The 23,115-nt window shown below is 42.4% G+C and overlaps 1 protein-coding gene across 1 annotated transcript in view; it reads right to left on the reverse strand.

Moving 5' to 3' along the window:
• Nucleotides 1–23,011, reverse strand: part of SMYD1 (SET and MYND domain containing 1) — a 51,050-nt gene extending 28,039 nt beyond the window's left edge. The window contains exons 1-5 of the mRNA XM_067704436.1: nucleotides 22,879–23,011; nucleotides 22,408–22,541; nucleotides 19,744–19,797; nucleotides 14,760–14,914; nucleotides 13,654–13,864 (exon numbers count right to left, since the gene is read on the reverse strand). Coding sequence (XP_067560537.1) covers nucleotides 13,654–13,790 — 137 coding nt within the window. The 5' untranslated portion in view covers nucleotides 13,791–13,864; nucleotides 14,760–14,914; nucleotides 19,744–19,797; nucleotides 22,408–22,541; nucleotides 22,879–23,011. The remainder of the gene's footprint in view (nucleotides 1–13,653; nucleotides 13,865–14,759; nucleotides 14,915–19,743; nucleotides 19,798–22,407; nucleotides 22,542–22,878) is intronic.
• Nucleotides 23,012–23,115: the final 104 nt, after the last annotated feature.

Here is a 23,115-nt window from a genome sequence, read left to right on the forward strand (position 1 = left end):
TAACAAGCTCCCAGGTGATACTGATGCTGCAGCTTTAAGTAGCATGGATGTAGATATGAGAGATAACCTAAATTCTACCCTTTCTTGGGGGGCGGGAGGGGGGCAGTATGTGTGGAAGTATCAGGTAGGCAGGAAGGGGAAGTTTAAAAAAAAAAAAAAAGCTTGTCTTTCTGGTCTCCATCTCTTTTTGTTGGTGGTGGGATGGGTATTACAGAAAGTCAGACCTGGAGTAGGTCAGAGTTGAGTTCAGCCCCTGATTCCAGTATCTACTGACTGTGTGACCTCAAGCAAGTACCCTAACCTCTCTGAGCCTTCGTTTCCTTATGTGAAAATGAGAATAGCAACACTTAGATCTTGATATCATTTAGACAAATGACTATTACCTTTTTTAAATTTTTAAAATTATTTATTTATTTTTGGCTGTGTTGGATCTTCGTTGCTGCACCCAGGCTTTCTCTTGTTGCGGCAAGCGGGGGCTACTCTGTTGCGGTGTGTGGGCTTCTCGCTGCGGTGGCTTCTCTTGTTGTGGAGCATGGGCTCTAAGCGCGTGAGCTCACGGGCTCTAGAGCACAGGCTCAGTAGTTGTGGCGCACAGGCTTAGTTGCTCTGCCGCATGTGGGATCTTCCCGGACCGGGGATCGAACCCACGTCCCCTGCACTAGCAGGTCGACTCTTAACCACTGCACCACCAGGGAAGTCCAACTATTATATTTTAATGAAACGTACTTGGTATCTTAAAAAACTCAAGCAAGGGGCTTCCCTGGTGGCACAGTGGTTGAGAGTCCACCTGCTGATGCAGGGGACACGGGTTCGTGCCCCAGTCCGGGAGGATCCCACATGCCGCGGAGCGGCTGGTCTGGTGAGCCATGGCCGCTGAGCCAGCACGTCCGGAGCCTGTGCTCCGCAGCGGGAGAGGCCACAGCAGTGAGAGGCCCGCGTACCGCAAAAAAAAAAAAAAAAAAAACTCAAGCAAGAAGAAAATTACAAAGAAGTTCCAAAATTCTCCCACTCTCAGAGTGATTCGAGGATTAAATGAAACAACGTGTAAAGTAGCAGCTAAGAGCCTGGCACAGAACAAGTCCTCAGTAGGTGTCAGAGGTTGGGCCAGGTGATCTCTGAGCACCTGCTCTCCTCCAGCATCCACTAATTCCCAGGCAGCCACCCCAGAGGACGACTTCCCAACTGGAAGAGAACCTATAGGTAGGGGGCCAAGGGTACTTCCGTGATAGAAATACCACCCCTTCTTTACTTCCCCACCATGAGAGCATCTAAAAGACGTGATGTCTTAGAGGGAAGTGATAAGTGAAATAAGACAGAGAAAGGCAAATACTATATGATATCACTTATGTGTGGAATCTAAAAAAACACAACCGGGCTTCCCTGGTGGCGCAGTGGTTGAGAGTCCGTCTGCCGACATGGGGGATGCGGGTTCGTGCCCCGATCCGGGAGGATCCCACGTGCCGCGGAGCGGCTGGGCCCGTGAGCCATGGCCGCTGAGCCTGCGCGTCCGGAGCCTGTGCTCTGCAACGGGAGAGGCCCACGTACCGCAATAAATAAATAAATAAATAATTTAAAAACACAACCAACTAGTGAATATAACAAAAAAGAAGCAGATTCACAGATATAGAGGACAAACTAGTGGTTACCAGTGTGGAGAGGGAAGGGGGAAGGGGCAATATAAGGGTAGGGGAGTAAGAGATACAAACTATTAGGTATAAAATAAGCTACAAGGATATATTGTACAACCCAGGGAATAGAGCCAATATTTTGTCATAACTAAAAATGGAGTATAAACTTAAAAAATTGTGACTCATTATATTGTACACCTGTAACATATAATATCATGCACCAACTATACCTCAATTAAAGTTCTAAGACCACTTTTTAATTTATTTATTTTATTGAAGTATAGTTGATTTACAACGTTTCAGGTATAGAGCAAAGTGATTCAGTTATACATACATATATATAATATATATTCTTTTTCAGATTCCTTACCATTATAGGTTATTACAAGATATTGAATATAGTTCCCTGTGCTATATAGTAGGTCCTTGTTGTTCATCTGTTTTATATATAGTAGTGTGTGTCTGTTAATCCTAAATTCCCAATTTATCCCCTCTCCCACTTAAAACCACTTTTTAGATGACAGGAGAGTGCTTCTTCCAGCCAGCTTAGATAGTGACCTTCACCAAGCCTCATTTCTCCTCCTTAGTCTCATTTTCCCAGTCCCCACAAGAGTCCCATTCACACAATGCTTTGCAATTGAAAGAGATGGTTTTTAGCAGTTCTCTTGTGTTAAACCTTCACAACAACCCTTTAGAGTACAGGTCATCGCTATCCTCACAGGGATAGTATTCTCATAGGGGTCCCTGAGGGCTGACACTGCTCCCAGCACAGAAGGCAGAGGAAGCCACCGAGCCTACCTGCTTTGCCTGCAGCCGAGTGTGCCCTGCCCCAGCCAGCGTCCCCGCTCACTTTTTGCTCTGCAGCCCTGGGCTATGTCATCTGTCAGAGTCAAGTGGGATGGAAAGACAGCTGTTGCTCAGCTCCTTGTATGGAAATAACCAGTTACTGGACAGATAAATGCAAATAGAAGGTGTCTGCAAGGTGGATGAGTCCTCCAAGAGCACAACCAGAGAGAACTGGACCAGCAGTGCTGGCTTCCTGGGCTGCTTAAAAACTCTCATCCTGCAAAGTGGTCTCCCCTCAAAAATCGAGGGGGAGGGCACATGTCTTAAAGAACATCACATCCTTCAAGTACCCAGAGAACTTTACAATATTTTCAATTCTGTCTTTCTTCCTTGTTCCTTCCCCTCTTTCTTCTTTTTACAAGTATTTATTGGGCATCATTTGCAACAATGTGGATGGACCTAGAGGGTATTATGCTTAGTGAAGTAAGTCAGAGAGAGAAAGGCAAATACTGTTTGTTATCACTTATATGTGGAATCTAAAAAATAAAATAGATGGATGAGTATAACAATACAGAAACAAATTCATAGATATAGAGAACAAGCTAGTGGTTACCAGTGGGGAGAGGGAAAGTAGGAGGGGCAGGATAGGGGTATGGGATTAAGAGGTACACACTACTATGTATAAAATAAATAAGCTATAAAGAAATAAACCGGGCTTCCCTGGTGGCGCAGTGGTTGAGAGTCAGCCTGCCGATGCAGGGGACGCGGGTTCGTGCCCCGGTCCGGAGGATCCCACATGCCGTGGAGTGGCTGGGCCCGTGGGCCGTGGCCGCTGAGCCTGCACATCGGGAGCCTGTGCTCCACAACGGGAGAGGCCACAACAGTGAGACGCCTGCGTACCACAGAAAAAAAAAAAAAAAAAAAAAAAAAGAAAGAAGCCATAAGGGTACAACACAGGGAAATATAGATTATTTTGTAATAACTTTAAATGGAGTATAATCTATAAAAATATTGAATCAATATGTTGTACACCTGAAACTAATATAGTAAATCAACTATACTTCAATTTTTAAAATTTTTTGCTTTTATTTATATTCTTTTTTAACTATACTTCAATTTTAAAAAGTAAATTAAAAATTTTTAAGTTTATTAAAAAATATTTCTTGAGCTTCTATTATGTGCTGTGCATTGAGCTAGGTGACAGAGGGCCTTAAAGACAAAGAAGATACAAACTTTGCCTTCAAGCAGTCCCAAGGCTGGGCTGGGGCATAAACATATATAAGCAAGGTGAGGCATGCCATCCAGGAGTGCTGGGAACCTGCTGCAGGGTTCAAAGTGAGGGAGGGAGGAATCTGGTAAGGTGATCACCGAGGAGGGGGCGACGCACTGTTCTGACCCTGTAAAGATGAGTTGGGTTGTACTCAGAAGGTCAAATTCTTCCACCATGGAGAGGCACTGGCACGAATCAAAGGCTTCCATAGGGGGAGGAGTCGGGGTAGGCACATATAGGAGAGAGGAGGAGATGTTTGACCAGATCATAGGATGCACCGTATGGGGAAAAGATGTTGGAAAAATGACCGGATTGTGGGGGACCTGGAATGCAACTCTCAGTAGCAAGTCCTTATTCTGCAGCAGAAGGAAGCCACTGGAGGCTTCTGCAAAAAGGAGAAACACGGCCAGAGTTGGTACACTCACTTTCTTTTCCCTATGGCATCTACCTAATGTCCTTTTTAAACGGCCCGCATCAACACTTAAGGGGTATCACTGGGTTCACATCTGCATGATTAGTTACCTTAGCAGAAGAAGTTAGGTGGTACTGCATCCCTAGGTCAGACCTAGGGATTACCTATTTATTTTTAACATCTCTTTCATTAAAATAGCACTTCTCAAGATTTTCTCTGCCGCGACTCCCAGGACAAGGTTCACACGCCCCACTCAGACCTGGACGCATCTCCCACATTCTACCTGAGACCAAACCCCTGTTCCCAGGCTCAAAACACATCTTTAGAGGCAAATGAGTGAAGGTGACATTGTTATGGGGACAACATGGCATTTGACCTAATCTATGTTTAAAAGGCTATTATCCCCAAACTTCTGCATTTAAGGATTAGTTAACAAAATTTAGCAACACAGCTCACAACGGGTCATATGACATTTCAGCACGTCTGACCTCCACAGCTAAATTAAAGCACCAAATTAAAAGCATATTTCTAAATCTACTGTGGTTACCCTTAAAATCAAGTGCCAATGTTTAAGGCTGTAACCTGAATACTTTCACAGTTACTCATTTTCTGAACTATCTGTTCAGGAATTTCTCTAATCCCTTTATTAAATTATTTCCATTTATAGCATCATTTATCCCCCACCACCTACCCACCAGCTGTTACCAGATTAAAGGCTACACTTGTGTTTGTGCATATGCCATGGTTAATTCTGGTGTTCCCATGGGCCCACATAGAATTACATGGGCTGAAAGCCCAACTCTCTCCACGGGACCTGAAGAAGCTCAGAGTCGGTTTGATTTTCAAACAAGCCCAGCTGATAGTAATTTCTTTTAAAATACCTTTCTTTTTCTCATGTTCTCATCTTTATTTTTCCCTATTCAGATAGATAGATAGATAGATATTCTCATATTCTCTTGGGCACTTTCAACTCTTTAAACAGAATCATTTAGGAGCTAGTCAAGAACTTAAAAAAAAATCCACTATCCTTGCCACTTCTTAACATCTTTGGTGATAAATTGGATTAATAGGAAATTCATATGATTGGTTGTGATAGGCTGTAAAATAGCCCCCCCCAAATGTCAATGTCCTAATCCTGGAAACTGCGAATTACCTTACATGGCAAAAGGAACTTTGCAGATATAATTAAGATTAAGGACCTTGAGATGCGGAGATAATCCTGAATCATCTGGGTGGCCTAACGTAATCACAAGCGTCCTAATGAGAAGGAGGCAGGAGGTTGGAGGAGGAGAAGATGCTACGTAGCTGCTTTGAAGATAAAACCCAGAGGTGCAGGCATTCTGTAGAAGCTAGAAAAGTCTAGGAAACGTAGTCCTGTGGACCCATTTCAGATCTCTGACCTCCAGAATTGTACAATAATAAATTTGTGTTGTTTAAGCCACTAAATTTGTAGTAATTTTTACACCAACAGTAGGAAACTAATACATTGGTTTGTTATTATAAACACTTTTTTTTCCTGTATAATCACATGTATATTTCTATTTCTTACCTATGAGTTTTTGGATCTAACCATTCTCAAGCCCCAGAACCAGATGTTTATTCTTCTGAAATTGATGGGTGTGTATTCTTTCTTTTATTAAGGCTAAATAATATTCATTGGACTGACAAGAACAAAAGAAAATTAAGTAGGCAATCCTGGGCCCACTTGTGTGTCAGGGCATGGGAGGCAGTGAGAAATGATGACAGACGAGATCCTGGGAGATTCATACGTGCCCTATGACTCACTCCTGTGACCTGGCGAAAGCCTCAGTTTCCTCATCTGTAAGAGACGATTGTATGAATTCAATGGGTCTTGACCTTCTTCTGGGTTGAGGATCGTTTTGAAGGAGATAACTTTCTCCCCAGAAATAAAAAACATGCTTGCACATCCACATAAACTTTGATCCTCCAATCATAGGTGATTCCTTAGCTAAGGATCCGTGGACTCAGGTTAGGAACCAGTAGGCTAGATATACTCTAAATTCAAGACATCTGGGACTGTTAAAAAAAGAATAATCAAATCGTATTTTTGGCTTCTAGAGATGCCCACAAGCACATTTCCTATGCCATATCTTGTATTTGATGCTAAAATAAAATAATAATCAGAAGAAGCTTTATTCCTATATTAGCTTAGCACCCTTCTCTTCCTGAACTGGAGTCCTTTGCATGTACTGAAGAAATGGTGCAACCCAGAAATCTCAGGCTGGAAGAGATCCTCAGGGTCATATGACTCAATTCCCCTCTATGGCCCGACTCTTCGTGTACATCATCTCTGCCAGGTTGTCACCAGGAAATATACAACCTTGAAAATAACGCTTTCCATCTCCAGACTGTGCCTACAGCCCTGTTCTACCTGTCAGGCAATAGAAGCTCAGTGTCAAAGGCCTAAAAGCTTGCAGCTGCCCCAGGAAAAGGATTGGGACTGATAACACCTTTTAATAGTTCCAATTTTTTTAAAAACAAAAACAAAAATGCAAACTGGAATTTAATAACAATTTCAAAAGCAGCGTTATGAAAGCCCATTCAGAAGTGGTAAGCAAAACTACACTCTGACATGTTGTGAGTTGGTGTCTCTAAAGGTAAGGATATCTAAGACCTTCTTAAATGACTTGAGCTCTGGCTAGGACTTTTTATCTCTCCCATTTTGACCTGAAATATGACTCTGTATCTTCTGCTCGAGGTGCCCATTTCTTACTCTTCTGTCAATTAAAAAAGAAAAAGTTCAGAACCCTCTTTCTTGCAAATAACAGTTCGTTATCGGTAGATGGCTATTAGGAGAAGTTTTTCAATGTTACTGTAAAACATGCTTCAAATTCATGCCCCTGGTGAATTCTTTGGAATCTGTTCCAGGCTGAGCATGTATCTTTTGGTTGTGGGTATTGTTTGAAGGTGATGGTGATGATGTGACTTTATTCATATTGTAATAAATTGTGCCCCATGGACCTTAGTCTGTGGGTCAACTGGGTTAACCAACTGATTGATTTTACAGTTTGGAAAAGATGGAGGTTGTACTTCAGAGGGCTGGAAGGGTCCTTCCAAGACCAAGCACAGAAAAGATAAGGATCCAATCTCCTTGCTGAGGCCTGAGTCACACTTAAGACTAAAACCATTTATCTTCTCATTCCATTTTATGTAAAATGAACTAAATAAGCTAAAAAAGGAAAATGAAAGATGCAAAGACAATAAGTAACTGGAATAAAAGTAAACTAAAAGAAAAAAAAGAAACTTAAAGCTTAGACATCATTTTAAAAGATACATGTAAAATGAGAAAAATGGATAGTTTTAAATATAAAAGACATGAAAAATTAAAGAAAGTCAAAACTAATTGAGGACTATAAAAGAAATGAAATCCAATGAGCTGGGGACTTCCCTAGTGGTGCAGTGTCTAAGATTGCACACTCCCAATGCAGGGGGCCTGGCATCAACCCCTGGTCAGGGAACTAGATCCCACATGACACAACTAAGAGTTTGAATGCCACAACTAAAGACACTGCCTGCCACTACTAAGACCTAGTGCTGCCAAACACATAAATAAATATTAAAAAAGAAAAGAAATCCAATGAGCTAAGAAACCAAAATGATGCAAAAGAATTCAGAAAATTTAGAAGTCTTGAACATTAAGAAGTAATAAACAAATGAGCTACACATAATTTTAAAATGAGGGCATCAATATAAAATAGACAAATAACAAAAGAAGAAACGTAACGACCAATAAACTTTTTTTTTTTTTTTTTTTTTGCCACACTGTGCAGCTTGCAGGATCTTAGTTCCCCAACGAGGGACTGAACCTGAGCCCCCAGGAGTGGAAACTCGGAGTCCTAACCACTGGACGTCCAGGGAATTCCCCAATAAACATATTTTTAAGGACCTTTCATCTCCCTAATAATAATAAAAAATTTCAAAACAAAATAACGCTAAAATAAGTTTTAAAGGTTAAGGTGGAAAATACAAAAGTAAAAGATAGCTTTCCATGCTGGCCAGAGTTGGGAAGGAGAGGCTCTACTACTCATGGAGAAAACTGGTTTGATCCCCTTTGGTGGGGTGATTTGGAGATCTACATTAAGAGCCTTAAAAATGTCTTTTGAATCCAAAATATATATTTCTAGTTCATTTTTAATAAATAATCAGAGACATAAGGAGAGATCTACTAGGAAAAGTAGGAAAGAACCTTGATATCCAAAATATAACACTTGTCAAATTGATGGACAACAGTCAACAAAAGGAACATTATACAGTCATTAAAAATGCTTTGAAAGGATAATCAAGGTTTGGAAAGTTGCTCACAATATATCGTGAAGTAAAGAAGACAAGTTGCACAATACTTCCACTTTCGTGTAAAGAAAAAATGTATGTTAATTACACTGAATCTAAGATATCATCAATTATTAAATGCACTACTTTTTTTTATCATTAAGAAACAACAGCATCAAAATGCTCCCAATTAAATCATAATGAGCCATAGATTCTGGGATACATCATGATTTCAGAGGTGTTAAAATGAAACGTGTATTCTAGAATTGATAAAATACTATATTGTGTCACATTCCTTTCATTGTAAAATAACCTCCCCCAAATATTTTAATATCTTGAATTTAGGGAAGCATTTTATGATAAAGGTATACATTTAATACAGTGTTTCTCCCACCACTACCCTCCACCTACAAATCGCTGGGATCAAGAAAATATTTTATATGCATCATATTTGCATAAAAGAATTGTAAGAAGCCAATTATACCTCAATTTTTAAAGAAAAAAAAAAGTTGTAATGATATATACCAGAAGGTTAACAGTAGTTTTCTGTAAATGCTAAGGTTGCAGAGAATTTTTATTTTCTTACTTTGGTTCTCCTAGATTTTCTAAAATAAGTTTTTAAAAAATCTATACAAGAGAGCATAATGAATTTCCATATTAGCCCCACCTCATGCAGAAATAAGCAAGATCAGTCAGGCTAAGGAATCCTGGAGCTCCTATTCTCTGTCCTCCCTGGAACTGGGAACCCTCAAAGTACAGAGCTAGAAGGACAGACAGAAACCTTGAACAGCCCCTTCACCACCCCTGGGGTCTCATCCATTTTGAAAGACCAAATCCATGTAAAACAACTCCTTGGTAAATTGACCTTACCCACTTACTTCGCCTTCATCCCTTTCCAGCACCCAACCCAAAATACCTAAAAGGGACGGCAAATAGGCTTTCTTTTAAATACCAGTTTTGGTTGATTAGCAGTGGCTCCCTGGAGTACCCTGCTAGAAAGAACTCTCAGGCCAACTTGGAGTTCAGAAGAAAGGATTGCCTGATTGATTAGCCATGTCTGCCAGGGATCATGGTAGCCCAAGTGCTACACATTTGCCAGGTCTGAATGGATTATCTTTCTTTTATTCTTGCTCCTTTATGTTTAAGCAGACCAGCTGTTTTTCCAACAAGCAAAATTAAAGAGATCCTAACCAGACTAAGGACTATATTATAAAGTCCTGGATTGTTGCTCTTAATGCTAAGCCCAGTCTATTCTAGCAAAGACGCAATTCAACTTGCAAGTCAGCATGACACAGTGCAGCATTATATTTTATTTTATTTTATTTTTTTGCGGTACGCGGGCCTCTCACTGTTGTGGCCTCTCCCGTTGCGGAGCACAGGCTCCGGACGCGCAGGCTCAGCGGCCATGGCTCACGGGCCCAGCCACTCCGCGGTGGGATCCTCCCGGACCGGGGCACGAACCCGCGTCCCCTGCATTGGCAGGCGGACTCTCAACCACTGTGCCACCAGGGAAGCCCAGCAGCATTATATTTTAAAGCTGAATATCACATATATTATGAACCAGTAATTCCACTCCTAGGATACTCACCTCATGTATCTGTTCACCAAGAGATACAAACAAAAATGTCCACAGCAACCACTTGCAGGAGAACGGAAAAATAAATTGTGGTACCTACACACACAGAGCTTATTCGTTTTATTAGTAACACAAAACCATATGGATGAATAATAGAACTACATTTGAGTGAAAGAAGCAAGAGGCATAAAACCACATATAACATTATACCATGGTTTAAAAGATGATAAATAGGGACTTCCCTGGTGGCACAGTGGATAGGAATCTGCCTGCCAATGCAGGGGACACGGGTTCAGTCCCTGGTCAGGGAAGATCCCACATGCCGTGGAGCAACTAAGCCCGTGCGCCATGACTACTGAGCCTGTGCTCTAGAGCCTGCAAGCCACAACTACTGAGCCCGCATGCTAACTACTGAAGCCTGCGTGCCTAGATCCCGTGCTCTGCAACAAGAGAAGCCACTGCAAGGAGAAGCCCGCACACTGCAACGAAGAATAGCCCCCGCTCGCCACAACTAGAGAAAGACTGCACGCAGCAACGAAGACCCAAAGCAGCCAAAAATCAATAAAATTAAATCTTAAAAAGAAACTATATAGAAAAGATGAAAAATAAACTATAAAAACTAAAGTATATATTGTTTAGGACTATGTACATATGTGATAAAACTAGTATTCAAAAGGCAGGGGAATAAATAACACAAAATTCAGGATACTGCTGTAGTTACCTTTGCAACAAGTATGAGACAGGATAGGGAAAGATAGGGAAGATGCATGTATTAGAATGTTCTAGTTAAGTAGGATGGTGGTTTCACAGGGGTTCCTTTGTTGTAATGCTTCATAACATACATATATACGTACATGTACATGTCATGTATCGTTTGCAAGAAGAGATTTTCATTTAATGCAGTACTCAACTAAAGATAAAATCTTTCTTCACGTTTGTGTTTGGAGGGTAAGGCAGAAATAATATGGCTTGCAATAACATGGATTAGAAGGTGCCTCTTTTATAGAGTGACTTTTGTGGGTCACCTGGTCCTACCTCTCCAGTCAGTTTTCTCCTCTACAGCGGCTGAGTCTCCACAGGAGCCTAAAATTGGAGTGAAGACAGGATGAGCAAGGCTTTTCTCTGATGCCTCTCTGGGCTGTCTCAGGTGCGCCCGAGCAGGTCCCTCATCTGTGCAGTGATGAGTTTGAGTATATCACTTTTTTAAAAATTGTGAAACAGTAATTTGAATATCTATCTTTCTTTTTTATTGAAATATAGCTGATTAACAATGTTGTGTTAATTTCAGGTGTGCTGGGTAAATCACTTTTTAAAATAGTCTTTTAGATTGTTTTTAATCATTTTAAAGACTGTTTACTCCAATCATCCTAATTTTTATTAGTGTTGTAACAATAATATAAGATTTTATTAGAATCTTATCCACAACATACACTAAAGTTTTTTATAGTTATTACTTCAAATGAATGATGAATTCTTTATAGTAAGAAAAACAGGTAAACAACCTAAATGTCCAGTTATAAAGGAGTGGTCAAAAAGCACGCAGCCGTTAAATACTATCTTTATGAAGAGAGTATAGTAACGCAGAAGGTACTTATATCATTAAATGAAAAGCCATGATAGTTTATAAGATCCCAGCTAATAGTACAAATGAAACCTATGTTTTAAAATAAGCTGGAAGGAAATAGACAACAATGTTAATGTTAGCTTCGCGTGAAGATACATTTTTTTTTCTTCCTAAGTTTTACTCTTGTAATGGAAAGAAAACCTGCTCAATTCCAAATGCTCTTGAAAACGAAACGTGATTGGCTATATTGGCTTTTAGGGAATTGGAGACACCCACAGAGGTGTTCCATAAAAGGCAAAGTGGCAACTCAGCAATAGTAACAAGATCATTGTTCAGAGTTCCTGTGTTTCTAGCTTTTTATGTCTTAATTCTGAATCCAACTGACTCCTCAACTGCCCCCAACACACACACACACAACTAAATAAAGACACGCTCCCCTTGAAGAGGTATTATTGTCATCTTAGCCCCCCTAAATTCTTCAGCTGTAGCTAGCCGTATACTCTGTTCACTGCCTTTTCCCTGAAGGTCTTGGTAAACTGGAAGAAATGAGAATTTGAATGCTACTCAAATTATCTCTGAAAAGCCGTGCCTGTTCTCAGGATGGTCATACAGTGAGCCAACCACAAAGCCTAGATTATCAGAGGCCATCTTAATTCAGACCACTTCAACATCAGGCAGGTCACCCCAGTTCTGGGGCTCAGAGGATACTGTCATGATTTTATCACAGTGCAGGGTTTTGTTTTGTTTTGTTAATAAAGAAAGATTTAGTACTACTTTAAAAGTTTGGTGGTCAAGTATGGACAGGATTGTGGGGAAATGGGGATGTAATTTAATAGAGCCACTTTGGAGATCCTATTAAAATGGAAAACAGCACACCCTATGGCACAGTGATTCCTCTTCTAGCCATTTATCCTAGAGAATAATCACACATGTATACAAGTGGACACAGTCAAGGATTTTGATCACAGAAATGTTTGTTTTTATGAAAAATTGGAAACCACCAAATGTCTCTCAATAGGGGAACAGATTTTCAAAAGTTCATGTATTTATAGGGTAGACAGTCCACAGCAGTTAAAATCCACAGCAGTCCATACAGCACATGTATCAACATGGATAGATCTACGTGTGGCAGGAAAAACACAGATCTTCGAGGATTTAAAAGAAGTGGCTATAGACTTATAATTCCCATAAGGATATATATCAAAACATGTCGTTGAGTGAAAACAGCAATTTCCAGAATGACATCCAAAGTATGATACCATTGGGAGTTCTCTGATGGCCTAGTGGTTAGCATTCCAGGCTTTCACTGCCACGGCCCGGGTTCAAGCCCAGGTCGGGGACCTGAGGTCCCCCAAGCTATATGGCGCAGCCAGAAGAAAAAAGAAGTATGACACCATTTCTGTTAAAAAGAAAAAACAGACAAACGACAGCCATACCTCTTGATAAGTACGGATATACATAGGCAGGCAGGTACATAGATAGATACATAGATACACAGATACATAGATAGATAGAGATATATGTAATAGTACAAGAACATTCTAGAAGGAAACACATTAAAATCATAACAAGGGTTACCTCTGAGGAAAGACAGAGGGGACTGGGACATGGGGTGGGAAAGGTGAAAGGGGATTCCAGTTCATTGGAGATATTCTAATTTTTACAGGTAAGTGGATTCCAGATTACTTGTGTATTTACAATTACTTTTTTAAAGTCTTAGCAATGACTTAATCCTCTAATATATTTATTACACCTCAGAAACTAAAAACATGGAGGCTTCCATACGAGAACATTACCTAGGGCAACACACCCACCTCTCTACTCCCTGTCCCTCCACCCTCTCCACACACAGCACTCCCACTCGGCCAAGTTCACTGGTGTTCTGAGAGCGTGCCCCAAAGCTTTTGCTCACCTTTGCAACCCTCCCGGGCACCAGAGCGAACCCCATTGGCCATGACTGTTTGCAGAAACAGTCATGCCAGCAAACACTTAGCTGTCCGAGTGCCCTGCGTTATCAATGGTCACACGGATTGTATCCCTTTCCCTGCTGATTTTGAGAGCAAAGTATTCGAGAATGCGGCACCGGCTAAACCAATGGGAGAAAAGAAGACAACCCACATTCCGTACCTGTCAAAGACCACTGCGGAATAAGCCCGCTCAGCAAAGATGACGTCAGCAGCCCAGAACTCCTTAGTGGCCTTCAGACCTCTGCCTTTGCCCTCAGAAGTGAAGACCTCCACGTTCTCCATTCCCCCTATTGTCATCTCAGAAGCTTCGGGCAGCTCGGCAGATATTTAACACTGAGCCAAGTCCCTTGTCCTCGCTGCTATTTCAGCACCTTCAACATCCCAACAGCAAGACTATAAATGGACAGGCACCTCCCCTTCCCTACCCCCTCTCAGCCACCGGGCCCTCACCCCCCCTCTGCCTCTTTTCCTGGAGACGGGGATGGGCCAGGCCAGAGGACAGTGACCTGGGAAGGGTCCCATTCACCGCCCAGCAAAACTGACAAAGTCGAAAATGACCATGGGCTGGTGTGCTTCTCAAATTGGGCCTGAAAACTTTGGAAAAGTTCCTTTGCAAGGAGTCGTGAAGTCCTGGATTGCAGTCATGCCCAGCTGTAGTTGGAATAGGCAGCCCTTGGTCAGTAGGGTATTTTTAGAAGCCAGATGCCTCTGTCAATCCAAAGCAGACAGCTGACATGGTCCAAGAGAAGAGGCGAGGTGATGCTTGCTGCTCTGGGACCCTTCAGCTGTCAGGCTTGGACTTTCTCAAGTCAGATGGGCCCCTTGTTTCCCTACTCCCTCCCCCACGGGTAGATTGTTGGCAGAGAGCAGCAGATGCTAAATTGACCCCTTTGCCGTGTATATAACAGTACTATTTAGGCTCCAAGGGACATCCCTCTTCTCCAGTATTACCTGGGGCTCCCACAACATCCCCACCTGGGGCATGGAGGTCTGAGCGTTCCCTGATGATGTATGACTCAGGCTGTATTATGAGAGGAGGTAGGCCTTGAAAATGAAAACCCTCATGTCTATCATTCTATCAAATCTCCCTTAAATGGGTGTCCGCTGCCAGAAAAATACCAATACCTTGTTCTTTCCCAGGAATGAGGACATTGGAAGGATTATTCTAAAATCTCTATTGAACTAAATGCTACTCACCTCGATCTCCAGGCAGCTCTCACTGATGCTGAAAAGAAAGACATTTGCAGATCTGGAGCTATGGCTTACCTTCAAGGTAATATTTTTAGTTTCAGGGATGCATCTGTGTACAGATTTCTGTGCTCCGGGTTTCTGTGAGTGTAGTAGTCTACAAGCACTGGCTTCTGAGTCAGATAGATCTGTGTTTGACTTTTGAGCCTACTAGAACAACTTTGAGATAGTACCTGTAAAACAAGAGTGATAATTTCTACCTCACTGGTAAATGAGATAATATATACAAAGGACATAGCACAGCACTTGGTACTTAGTACAGAACTTATTAAATGATAGCAAATTTATTTTATTTATTCTGTCACGTTATCTTCCCCAAACCATCAAGATATGCTAGAAATTCTGATGTGTCTTTAACCAAATTGCATCTCCTGAGACTTCTTTGACTCTTGGAAGCAGATGCAGAATCCTCTGTCAGACCACGTATCCCAATTTTTAGGTCATAACGCATAGCCCCTGGAACCAGAGGATAACTCAGTGACTTCTGATGTATCCGAAAGACCAAAACACGTTAAGACCTTTAAAACTGGGTGCCCCCCAAAAGTAAACATCACATGCTCTCAGGGGAAAAAAATGATTAAAAAGGAGTTCTTTTAGTTAGTTTCAAAAGAATGGCTGCATCCACATTGCCTGGCAACAGCCAGAGTCCACCCTTGGGAGCTAGCAGCTCAGCCTGGCAGGGATGGTGTCATTCTTCTCTAGACACTTATACCCCTGGAACAGGTTCAGCCCAAGCCAGGGTCAAGGAGGAACTCTACCTGCCACAAGTCAGAAGGAGAGAGGGAGCATCAAACCCAGTGCTTTAGCTTCAACTGAGTCTCAACCTTATCAGAACAACAAGAATTATATTATTAAAGTGTGGTAGACAGAATAATGGTTCCCCAAAGATGTCCAGGTCCTACTCCTCACACCTGTGAATATGTTACTTTACATAGCAAAAGGGACTTTGCAAATGTGATTAAATTAAGTATCTTGAGAGAGGGAGATTATCCCTGGATTGGATTGTCCAAGAGGGCCCAATGGAATCACAAGAATCCTTATACGAGGAGGTTAGGGGAGTCAGAGTCAGGTGGAGATGTAACAGTGGAAGCAAGAGGGTCAGAGTCAGAGAGACAGTTGAAGATGCTATACTGTTGGCTTTGAAATTGGAGGAAGGGGCTATGGGCAGAGAAATGCTGGCACCCTCTAGAAACTAGAAAAGGCAGGGGTACAGCTGCTCCCCGAAGAGCCCTCAAAGGAAGCATGGCCCTGACGACACCTTGATTTGAGCCCAGTGAATCCCATTTCTGGCTTCTAACCGGCAAACTTTAAGATAGTAAATTTGTTATTTTATGCCACTAAGTAATTTGTTACAGCAGCAATAGGAAACTAACACATGAAGTATTATACTTAGTTTCTCATTATAGTAAGTATTATATAAAATGCCTTTCGCTGGGCTTCCCTGGTGGCCCAGTGGTTGAGAGTCCGCCTGCTGATTCAGGGGTCAGGGGTTCATGCCCCAGTCCGGGAAGATCCCACATGCCGTGGAGCGGCTGGGCCCGTGAGCCATGGCCGCTGAGCCTGTGCGTCCGGAGCCTGTGCTCCTCAACGGGAGAGGCCACAACAGTGAGAGGCCCGCATACCACAAAAAAAAAAAAAAAATCCCTTTTGCTGCTCTGAAATAAAATTCATACAGAATTTATCAGCTCTTAAACTTAAAAAACATAAATTACTAACTCCTATAGTCTGAACGTTTGTGTCCCCCACCAAATTCATATGTAGAAATCCTTACCCCCAAAGGTGATGGTATTAATAGGTGGAACATTTGGGGGGTACTTAAATCATGAAGGTGGAACCCTCATGAATGAGATTACATAGCGCCTTATAGAAGAGCCTCCAGAGAGATGCCCTAGGCCCTTCTCTTCTGCCATGTGAGGACACAAGGAGAATCCTGTGACCTGGAAGGGAACCTCCAGCCAAACGTGCTGGCTCCCTGATCTAAGACTTCAAGCTTCCAGGAATGTGAGAAATAAATTTCTGTTGTTTACAATCTACCCAGTCTTTGCTATTTTGTTATTGCAGCTCAAATGGACTAAGACACTGGTCTAACATAATAAGGGAGAAATAAAAATGAAAGTTAAATTATAATAAAAGTATATATATTCATTGTAAATTAAATATGTCAATGTGCTCACAAGACACATGCTTGAGTACAACTACACTAGAAAACATGATAAAGTAGTCAGATGTTTGCACCTCTAAGTAGAATCACTACGATGGTGAGAGCTAAAGATGTAGATTGATTTGGGGAACACAAATACCACACAAGGCATCGTTGTCTGTGACACGATTTTCTGAAATGGTGAGTGACTCCTAGTAAGCTCTGAATGAAAGAAAGTATAATCTTTCTTCAGTTAACAAGAAGTTGCCTTCCTGGAAAATTTACCATGCATTAAAACTTTATAAAAACTGCTCTAAGATTACATAAAAGAGTTCTAGACTCAGATAAATATAAACAAGATTTTGAAAGCAGCTCTTTTGCCCCTTTCCTGTTTGCCCATTTCTGTTCCCCTCTAACCTTGAAAGAACCTAATTATAGGAATGAGATCACCAGGCAATTTAACCTAACTCCTGACTTACGTTCTCCTGAATACACACCATGCTTTGTCTAATCTGTTGATATTTTCCCTAGATAACAAGAGGTAAAAATGAAGAATTAAACAGCTAACAAATGACTAGCTCTCTACCCCCAACAGCCCCCTTAAGCAATCCTGCAGGTAGATCATGCAGGCAAGATCACATCTGAAGAAAGAGTCAGCCAGTCTACCTAACCGAGAATGATGCAGAACCCAACCTCCTGCCTCGATGATTCACTGAGATTCTTCCCCTTTTTCCCCTTTAAAAACTGTCACGGCTGAGCAGAATCTTCAAAGTTGGCCTCTGGACGTGAGTCCAACTTTTCCCCAGATTGCCATCTTTTCTGATTAAAGTATCCTTCCTTTCTACTGACACTTGCCTCTCAAATTATTAGCTTTTGAGTGGCGAGCAGTCGAACCTGAGTTTGGTAACAGTTTTACATAAGTGAAATACACATCTGGATATTTGAAGTTGTATAGGATGGGCAGAGAAACTTTAACGTACAGGGCTGTCCCTTGCTTCCCAGGACATCCAGCACCTCTGGCCAGGACCAGTGAGACAGGGGATATCGGCTCTAGTTATCAGGCTGGTGAGAGGAAAGGGAGCACAGGGCCCTGCTATATTACGTATTAACACAAATCCTATGTAAACGTATTTTGCTCATCTGCCCCCCTCCAGTTCTTTTTTTTTCCTCACTGGGATCCAAACCTTTCTTGCTGGCCCTAGCCCTGCCCACAACACGTGAGTAGCAGCCCTCAGTCATCGTGACAACCAAAAGTTATGCCCACGTTTCTAAGATGCCCCCTAACTAGTGGAACTGCCTCCATTGAGAATTGCTGGTCTTCGTCCTCAGGAAAAGCACATCTAGAATTTTGAAAGGTTTTCTTATTGCTCTACTGGGGCTGTTTAGCCAGAGAAGAAAAGATTCAGGAAGGACATGAAACCTTTCTTCAACGTCATTCATCACAGTATGGAAGAAGCAGTAGATTCATTCTGCATTTCCTGAGAGAGCAAATTAGGAGGGCAGAGTGGACATAACCATATGGCAATGTGGTTTAGCTGTTAAGATCGTAAACTTGAGATTCACAGACCCCCACGATCATGTTTCTGTTGAGCCCTTTTCTGCTCCAAAAAGATGGAAAATTGTTCCATTGTTAATGATTTTAATAACCATCCGGTCTCTTTCTTTGGCATGTCTGGATAAAGAAGGGTGGTGAGAAAAGAAGAAAAATGAGATTGTTCAAGTCAAAGGACCCCTGGTCCAGGAGAGTGGTCTGAGCTGGGAGATTCCAGACAAGGGGTGACGAGAATGACCATTACGGTCCCATTTACCTCTATTTTAGCTGAACTTCCCTCCCCACTCAGGCCACACACACACATGCCAAGGACATTACTATGGCTACTGAGTACTCCCATACCCTAAAGGGGGTGTAGGGCAACTGTTGGCAGCAACTATTGGCAGCAAGGGTAATGCTGGATCCCCAGTCGTGCACCTTAAGGGCAGAAGGTTAGACTTCCCTGGCAGTCCAGTGGTTAAGAATCCGTGCTTCCACTGTAGGGGCACGGGTTCGATCACTGGTCAGGGAACTAAGATCCCACAGGCTGCGCTGTGCAGCCAAAAAAAAGGGTAGAAAGAGGTGCTGTGAAGAGGACAGGACTGAGGGCCGTTTTGGAGAGAGTTAGTAGCGTAACATCGCAAGACCAGACATGGGTTTCAAGTAGCCCTTACTATAAGCTCCACTGGTTAACTTTCATCTTGGGTAGAATCTGTTCCCGGATTTCACATTGCAGCCCTAAAATCTTTAACCATATTCTGTATTTGTATTGTCCTGGATCTTCAAGCAAACAATCTCAGAGGTCTTAAGAGAATGATTGTGTTCCCGTCAGTTGGATATGCTGCAGTTCAGAGAATATGTGCAAATAAGTGTGAAGGTGGAGAAATGAAACCTCGAGTAACCGTTTTGAATCATTGAGACAGTCTGTGTGCCTGTGTTAATACCGCACTGGTTGATCTACCGCAACCTGGAAAAACTCCAATCATCCCTTCTGTTGAAAGGCTCACTGTCTGAGTCACACATCTGCAGGGACCACCATCTGGTGGCAAATCAAGGGAGCTGCAAGATTTTAAATCTTTTTCTAAGGCCTTTTTCAGTAGAAGAACAGCCCTTTATCATTGGATTCGACCTTCCTTCGTACCCAGAGCTAAGATTCATTTAGGCCAGGGGTCAACAAGTTTCCTTTGGGCCTGTGAACTAAGAACGGTTTGTACCTTCTTTAATGGTTGGGGGGAAAAGTCAAAAGAATATTTTGTGACACATGAAAATTACATGAAGTTCAAATTTCAATGATGACAAATTAAATCGTATAAGAAAACAGCCATACTCACTTGTTTACATATTTTCTATGGCTGCTTTCACGCTACAACAGCAGAGTTGAATATCTGCAACAAAGACCATAAGGCCCACAAAGTCAAAAATATTTACTGTCTGGCCTTTTACAGAAGATGTTTGCCAATCCTGCTTTAGACCTAGCAGTGTTAAATAAGCCAGGGGTTGCTCATTGCTTTCAAGTGTATTCACTGGCTGATTTAGTCATTCATTGCATAATCACAGGATCAAAGAAGTTCTTGTGCACACCTAGCACTCACATTCCAGAATGACAGGAGCAGGCTCCCTCCTGAATAGTCCATTATATCCTGTATAATTACATCATTGACAAAACTTTACACTCTCTCTGGTCCCTGTGTTCTTACTCAAGCAGCACAGTTGCTTCCATCGTTCTTCCTTTGCTCTTAGAAATCCTTAGCTCCTAACTGCTTTCCTCCCAAGAATTCCTAAATTCACTCATTCCACATGCATTTATCAGCACATGTACCAGGTACTATACTCAGTGCCCCGATACAAAGATGATTAAAACATAGGCCCTGTATCTAAGACATTGACCATTTAGAGAGGATTATGGAAAAGCATATAAAGATGGTGAGAGAGATGTAGGAGGCAAAGGGGAAAGGGTACTTAAGGCAGCCTGAGGAATCAGGGAAGGCTTCAGAGAAGTAGCAGACAGGGATAAGTGCGGAGGGGGAGAACCAGAACTGGAGGAGACCATTTCAAGCCCAAGGACACAGCAGCAGGAGCAGAGATGTGGAGGTGAAGAAACAGCATGACATGGGCAGAAAATTACAATCAGCTAGGTATTCTGGGAGCTACAGAAGCACATGTATTACACTTCTTTATCATTCTGGCACCAGACTATCACCCTTTATGTCCCAGCTTTTCATATACATTTGAGAGATAGTCTAACAGCAAGAATTCATGTTTGAATGCTTGAAATTGTGCTTTATTTGCACCACCTCATAGGTTTTCACAGCACCCTTTGAGGTGGGTATTATTGAGCCCTCCTAGTTAAAAAGCAGCAGCATCTCCTAAGTATAAATGCCAGAGAAACTCTCAGGTGTGTACACAAGGAGACTGCCCAAGAAGGTTAAAGCAGCACTGTCTGTAAAAGCAAAAATGGGAAATAAGCTCATAGTCTTATGAAAGGAGAACGGATAGCTCATGTGCATTCATTCAATGGATGTTATAGAGATGTGAAAGGGAATGAATTAGAACCTCACATCTCAGCAGAGGTTAACATCAAAAAACAATGGTGAGGGGCTTCCCTGGTGGTTGAGAGTCCACCTGCCGATGCAGGGGACATGGGTTCGTGCCCCGGTCCGGGAAGAACCCACATGCCACTGAGCGGCTAGGCCCGTGAGCCATGGCCGCTGAGCCTGCGCGTCCGGAGCCTGTGCTCCGCAACGGGAGAGGCCACACAGTGAGAGGCCCGCGTACCGCAAAAAAACACAAAAACAAAAAACAAAAAACAATGGTGAGTGAAAAAAGCAAACTGTAGGGGAATAAACAGCAGGCATAATAACATTTATATAAAGTTTTAAATCATGTAAAGCAATACTTCATGTTAGTTAGGGATAAATACGTATGTAGTAAAAATACACATATAAAGAAAGGCATGGGCTTCCCTGGTGGCACAGTGGTTAAGAATCCACCTGCCAATGCAGGGGACACGGGTTCAAGCCCTGCTCAGGGAAGATCCCACATGCCGCAGAGCAACTAAGCCCGTGTGGCACAACTACTGAGCCTGCGCTCTAGAGTCCATGAGCCACAACTACTGAGCCCACATGCCACATCTACTGAAGCCCAAGCGCTCTAGAGCCTGTGCTCCGCAGCAAGAGAAGCCCGCGCACCGCGATGAAGAGTAGCCCCGCTCGCCACAACTAGAGAAAGCCTGCGCACAGCAGCGAAGACCCAACACAGACAAAACTAATACATAAATAAAAATAAATAAAATTTTTTTAAAAGGCATGAGAATGAGAAATACTGAATTCATGATAGTATTTACTCCTAAGGGGAGGAAGAGTTCTTTAGGAAGTAGGGAGAGGGTGTTTCAGGAAGAAGTAGAAGATACAATAAACTGAGTTATGCAGTAGCTTGGCATTTAGGGGAATAAATAAAGGTTTAATGTTGCTGAATCGTCAAGTGAATGCAGGGTGGGGAGGTGAGAACAGTAGGAAGATAATGATATCAGGCAGGCGCACAGAGGTCCAGGAATAGCAGTCATGTTTGACTTTCTCCACCAGAATACGAGGAGCCAGGATGACGTCCAGATGGAACCCTTCGGCAGTATGGAGAGTAGATTGGAGGGGGGAAATAAGAGGAAGGATAAGTTAGGCAGCTGTTGCCATGGCACTAACAAAAGATGATAAGAACCTGAAATTGGTCAACAGTAGTGTGACAGGAAAGGAGAGCATACCCAAGAGAAACTTTTGCACAGTGCACCCAGGGACACGCCCATCAACAGGAAAATGGGTGGAATTTGGTACAGCAATTAGATGAATAAATAACACCTATATGCAGCAGCCTGGATGAACCTCAAAGTGTCCAGTGAAACAAGTTCCTGAATACTTCTAGAGAAAGACATAAATCTTATGAGATTCAGAAACAATCTAAACTTTTTTTCATCACACATATATATGATAAAGGTATATACATACGGGGATTCCCCTGGTCGTCCAGTGGGTAAGACTCCATGCTCCCAAGGCAGGGGACCCGGGTTCGATTTCTGGTGGAGGAACTAGATCCGCATGCATGCCCCAACGAAAAGATCTCGCGTGCTGCAACTAAGACCCTGCGCAGCCAAAATAAATAAATATGTATATTTTAAAGATACGTATATACATATGAAAGGAAATGATGACTACAAACCATGGTAATGATTTCTTTGGGAGACAGGGAACGAAAGGATGAATGTGTGTGTGTGTATATATACACGCATATACTGAGGGAGCCAGAAGGAGAGAGAAAAACGTCACTTATGGAGCAATGATGACAACGTATTATAACCAAGGATTTTGCTCAGTCTACTCTGTGTATTAAAGGTTCTAACAAAGAAAAGAAAAACAGATAAAACAGGAAACCATATATTTTTCAGATATTTTGGAGGTAGAATCCCTAGATTTCCTGACTGTTTTTCTTAGTGGTTTGAAATTCACTCTCCCAAGGTCAGCTGCCCCACGAGCGTTTCCTTCCTTCCAACGGAGAGACCCGGAGCAGCCGAAGAACAGGAGGCGCGAGCCAGGTTAGAACCGAGCCCCGGAAGTAGCGGACGAAGGGGGCGGGGTAAACAGGAAGGCGGGGCTAAACGGGGCTTTCTGGGAGCGGGGCTGCTGGGCAAGCGCAGTAGCGCGCCTCGCCGCCATGGG

This window comes from Pseudorca crassidens, chromosome 14 (genome assembly GCF_039906515.1).
Source record: "Pseudorca crassidens isolate mPseCra1 chromosome 14, mPseCra1.hap1, whole genome shotgun sequence".
Classification (NCBI taxonomy): Eukaryota; Metazoa; Chordata; class Mammalia; order Artiodactyla; family Delphinidae; genus Pseudorca; species Pseudorca crassidens.